Source organism: Athene cunicularia (assembly GCF_003259725.1).
Source record: "Athene cunicularia isolate RWA chromosome 4 unlocalized genomic scaffold, athCun1 chr4_part2, whole genome shotgun sequence".
Taxonomy (NCBI): Eukaryota; Metazoa; Chordata; class Aves; order Strigiformes; family Strigidae; genus Athene; species Athene cunicularia.
In genome coordinates, this window is record NW_020799099.1 from 4,361,595 (window position 1) to 4,366,854 (window position 5,260).

The window sequence follows — 5,260 nt, forward strand, 5'->3', positions numbered from 1 at the left end:
GGGCGCGGGGGCCGGCCGGGCCGGGCCGCCGACTACCCTGCGGGGCCGGCGGAGGATTTTCTCTGTGCGTTTTTGTTCTCCCCGTTTGTTTTAACTTCGTTTGTGTTTCTGGCACTGTGCTGGGGGCAGGGCTCCTCCGGCCGGGACGGCCCCCTGGCTCCTTGGTGCGCCTCTGAGGTGGAGGTGCTGGCCCGGCGGTCGCAGGCTGCTGGCGCCTCCCGGCTCCTAGGGCTCGGTGGGATGGAGGATTTACTTCAGCGTTACGGGATGATAAAGCCCGGCCTGTGAAAGATGTGATACAGCTGAACTGCAGGGCTCTCATACCCCAGCCAGGTCATGTCCCTTGACACCTCGTAATTGAATCAACATCACTCGATTATCTGAAATCCCAATTATAACTGCCCGGGTGGCCTGTTAGAACAGATAAAGACAAGCCTGAATTACGAAGCTCGCAGTAGTGTACACTTCTTTCTTTCTTTCTATCTATCTATCTATCTATCTATCTATCTATCTATCTATCTATCTATCTCTATCTATATCTATATCTATCTATCTATCTATCTATCTATCTATCTCTCTCTCTCTCTCGTATATTTCGCTTTCCATCTTTGTCCTGATTTTGGCTCTGAGTGGGTCGGCAGGGCTGCCTAATTTTTCAGTGGTTTCATCAACAAGGCTTAGACACTGTGGGGTAGGGGTGTCTCATTTTTAAGGTGTCCCTGAGGGTTAATGGGGGGTGAAAGGGGAAAAAATTTATATCACTTGCCTTAAATTTTTTTCCACTGAGGTTCTGAACTTTCATTTGAAAACTTTGGGAGTTCACACAGCAAGGAAGGCTGTACACTGTTAGCATATGTTAATCCCTGGCCTCTGAAACAGAGCAAGCTGTAGAGTGAAGCTAATAGAAATCATCATCCATATGTCAATATCAATTCTGAATTTTGGTTTAGAGTTCAGAATCTGAGCCCCCTTCCTTTGCGTTGTTGTAAATTGAACCATTAGAGCTGCATGCTATGAAAAATAGAGCATTTTCTTGACTGAATTACTCCATGTCGCATTTGAACTCTACACAGGCAAAGTATATGCTGTCAGAGCTCTGATTGCATGGCTCTGCCAGTGTGAGCATGTCATACAGGACATCTAAGCAAAACTGAAATGTTGCAAGTGTGACGTGTATCACGTGTGAAATGCAGAAGGTAAAGGCAGAGGCAGTTGATCTATAGTAAGATTTATTTCTGTTAGGAATGTCTGATGACAGTGTTACAGGCTTGCACTCTGGCAGTGAATCCTGTGTGCAGGTAGCACTGACAATTGTGGTGTGCAAAGCCCTGATCAGAAGTATGTGTGTGGCAGGCAGACTTTGCTCTTTGATAGGCTGAGGAACCAGCTCCTGAGTTGCTCTGTGGACAGTGGTTGAAAATGGGCGTTCCTAAAGATGGTTGGAGACTTAAGCACAGTGCATCACCGCGGCTGTTCAGAAAAGGGTGGACGTGTAAATAACACAGATGATATGTTGGGTATAGCCAGGCAGTGTGTTTCTCTTTTCCATGGAAAGAAAACTCACATCTTAAGTGCTCTCAACATGTTCTCCTGGCCAGTAATGAGACAGCAGTACTACACTTTGTGGCTACAGTATAGAGTAGCTAAGAGCTGTTAAATTCATTCCTTGGACTTTAGGGATTGGGATGAGGTGTTGAATATGACACTTAATTATGAAGTAAGATCTATGTTGCTGAGGAGGAAATACTGCACCATTTTCTCTTACTGCCATCACACAACTGCAGTTGTCTTAACTGAAAGTAACATACATTTCAGATGATCTCATAATCAGAAATTGCAGTACCAACTCTCCAAGTCCTAAGTAAACATGAAGTAGGCCTCTGAAAATTCTGCTATTAGCAAAGATTTGGTAATAATTCATTTTGAACTGCTGTTGTCTGCCATCTGCTTTTGTGCCTTCAGGCATTGTGCTATGCTTTCAAGATTTCATCTGTAATCATAAAAGGTGGAAACTTTTGTTTTGTTACTTTAACAAAAGCTGTGATTATCTTGTAATTTCTTCAACAGCTGGCCTTTGGTTATGGCACCAGTATCAGAAGACCCTTGGTATCTCATCAGAGAGCCGTTACATTTCTCAGTGTTTTGCTGCGACTGGAAGATTAGTTACTGCTGCTTTCTTGAAAGCAGCTATTGAAAGTAGCTTTTTTAAACATTTGAATGATGTGCCTTTCATATCTTGAATCGTTTCTGTGGTTAACTTTTGACTGTGTTGTATGCCTTGCTTTTATTGATCAGAGAGGAAGTTGAAGTCATAGTATGTTTTTGATCAATATATACTGCATATGACAATGTTTATTATATTAACTAGGACTAATAAATATATATATGAAGAAAATACTCTGAAAGGCTAAATGAATAATTACACTTATCCCCAGGGACCTCTGTTCCGAGACAACAGGTTTTGCTGTCTCTAATTTCTTTCTCTCAAATTTGAGAAGCTATAAAATGTGCTTAGAAGTCGGAATCACCTACTCTTCATGTTACATTTATTTTACATTTAGAGGTCGACATCTTGCCTGTTGCTTTTGCTATTGTTTTGAGCTTCTAGAAGGTCTTAAACATATTGTGATAGAGGTTTATTGGTTTGGAGTAGCTGAGCTAGGAATGATGCATGGTGTTTCTTTTTGAGTCAGTATGCAGTATTAAGGTGTTGCTGTGCTTCATCCCAGAGGTTATGTGTGCTTTGATGATGGGTATAATTAACACTGTAGGTGCTTTGTAAGGTATCCAGGGATCCTTTGATGTGCAGGTTGAAAATGTTACTGAGATGAGGGTTGTGGAAGTCTCCAAAGTATTTAAGGAAGGAATGAATTTCTTTACGCTGTCTTAAAAAGTGTTATTCTGCTGAAGTGAGTGTGGGAGACTAGGTTTTTCAGTATTCTTATTCATTAAGTCTTCAAATAATTTCCATATTAAATATATGGAGGTTTTTCTTTTTTTATCTATAGATCTAATCTAGACTATAGTCCAATAAACTTCTTTTCATCTTGATAATTGCTATGAGTAATGAGAGATTCTGCAGGTATAATTATGCCCTCTCTTAGAGCTCAGCAACTGTAATGAGCTACTTTCCTTTTTGCACCAAAACTCCTTGTTGTTTTCTAAGTGAACGGGGAAAGGCAGTTTGGCCTGGCAAGAGGTGTCTGCTCCAGAAAGAGCCTACCTTATCTGTAGTGAGTTAGATAGGACCATACATTTCCAGAACAGATTTCCTCGTGCCACCACCTTGACTCTTCCTCCTGCCTAATCCAAGCCAACAATGCAGTCTAAGCACATTGCCTCCCATGTATTAATAATACCTGCACAGCCCCTGTTAGACAGCAGTATGTTTGCTGAGGTGGCACTCAGCATAAACTGAGAACGTTGATGGCTGCACATGTGTAACTGTTGACCTATTTTCACCTTCACTGCTGATGAGGTAAAAGAAGGAAATTTCAGACTGAGTTAAATTCCAGGATTTGTAAAGCTGGCAGGGGAGGAACTCGGATCTCATTTGATTAGCAAAACAATGAAGAGTGGTATGGAGATCAGTGAGAAGTGAAGGAGATGAAGCCCCATGGTGCCAGTTTTTGCTATCACTGCTCATGTTTGTGTCTCGGTTACTGCTCTGGGCTCCAGTTGTTTTCTGCTGTTCTTGTCTTTTTACCTTCTGGTATCCTGTTTTTTCTAATTAAAACTTTGTTGTGTGCATTTAAAAATACTGCCTCTCAGTTCTGTTGCCCCGTTACGCAGATTTTCTTTTCCTTCTTTATTACCTCTTCGGGTTTAACATTAAATACCAGGATTTTTTAAAATCTGGTTGATTGCTTCCAAGAGGAATGATGCTAGCAGTTTTCCATTCTACTTTGTCCTCTGCACTCTACCTGTAGGCAGTCTGTAAAAACTAAGCAAGCGGTTTCTGGGGTCACAGAATGTGCCTGGGGGAAGGGACATGTGGACAGGATAGGTACTTTTGTTAGCCAAAATACTGTTATTTTTAAAGAAACAACATAGTTGCTTTTCATTATATAGTTCTAATCTCTGATGCTTAAAAGTATCTAGAGTTTTTCAATCTTAATACTGACTAAATACTGACTAAAGGAACATAGCAGTCTGAGTTCTGGTTTGTAGGGCTTGTCACTGCAAATAAGGGCAAGGGGAGCCGAGAATTAGGCCTATGTAAGAAGCAAGTCCTATTTAAATGACAGCTTGCTGCTAGCGTGACGTCTGTGAGGGGAAAAGACCACTGATACCCACAACTTTTAGAAGAACCTATCAATGGATGCTTTCACAGGATGTGTTTTGACTAGCAGGTGGTATAACATTTTAATTTTGTTTATGAAGGCTTGAATTAATTCGCAGACATGTGCATACTTCCTATATTTTTAAATGAATCTCCCTGTATGATCAAAACCTCAGTTATTCAGTGTTTTGATTTGTGGCACTTCAGAAAGTACTGTTGCAAATAATCTTGCCAATCTAATCTAAACTTTGTTCTCACCAAATACATAACTTTTTAGTTGGATGACTATTCCAAGGTGCTTCCTGAAAGACTTCTAAGAAATGTAGGCAATTTGACTTGTAAATTTCAGCTTATTTAAAGAAAGAAAAATGCTGTTTCCCAAAGGGGAAATAAGCATATAGAGGAAAGGTATGGTTTTAAGAGGTTCTCCAGTGAAAAGAATGGGAATGAGCTTGAAGTTGAACCCTCAAGGATGTGCACCTTCTTGTCATATGGTAGGATGACAAAGGAAACTGTCCTTTTTCATTTGAAGCTAAAAATGATACCTCAGCTGGAGTTTAGTAATTCACTTGCTTTTTTTTTTTTTCTTCACTGATTCTCTTTTGTAATTATTCCTTAGGGTGAAAAATTTGGCCCTTTTGCAGGGGAGAAGCGAATGCCGCAGGAACTGGACGAGAACACAGACTGCAGGCTCATGTGGGAAGTGAGTAGTCTAGAGTGACATCATCACACCTAGCAAAAAGTGTTCTTAGAATTAAGTTTTTTTATTTTCACTTTTTCAACAATTTTTAACAATGTTGTTATATTTTTGTTTTGCTTGACTTGATATTTTTCACACTTCATTGATAAGAAACTATAATTTGCTATTTCTTTATAGAGAAGTCAATCCCTCTCCACCCAAAAAGCTATTTTTAAAGCATAAATACAAAATCTCCCTACAGTATCTTTATGCTACCAAAAAAAAAAAAAAAAAAAGAA

At 40.1% G+C, this 5,260-nt stretch overlaps 1 protein-coding gene across 5 annotated transcripts in view; it reads left to right on the plus strand.

Annotated features, from left to right (window-relative positions):
* Positions 1–4,905: 4,905 nt before the first annotated feature.
* PRDM5 (PR/SET domain 5) overlaps positions 4,906–5,260 on the plus strand; it is an 83,647-nt gene continuing 83,292 nt past the window's right edge. For all 5 annotated transcript variants that reach the window (XR_003398342.1, XM_026848111.1, XM_026848110.1 and 2 more), the window contains exon 1: positions 4,906–4,985. Coding sequence is in view for 4 of the 5 variants with exons in the window: in XM_026848111.1 (XP_026703912.1) it covers positions 4,938–4,985 (48 nt within the window). In the remaining variant the exon portion in view is untranslated. The remainder of the gene's footprint in view (positions 4,986–5,260) is intronic.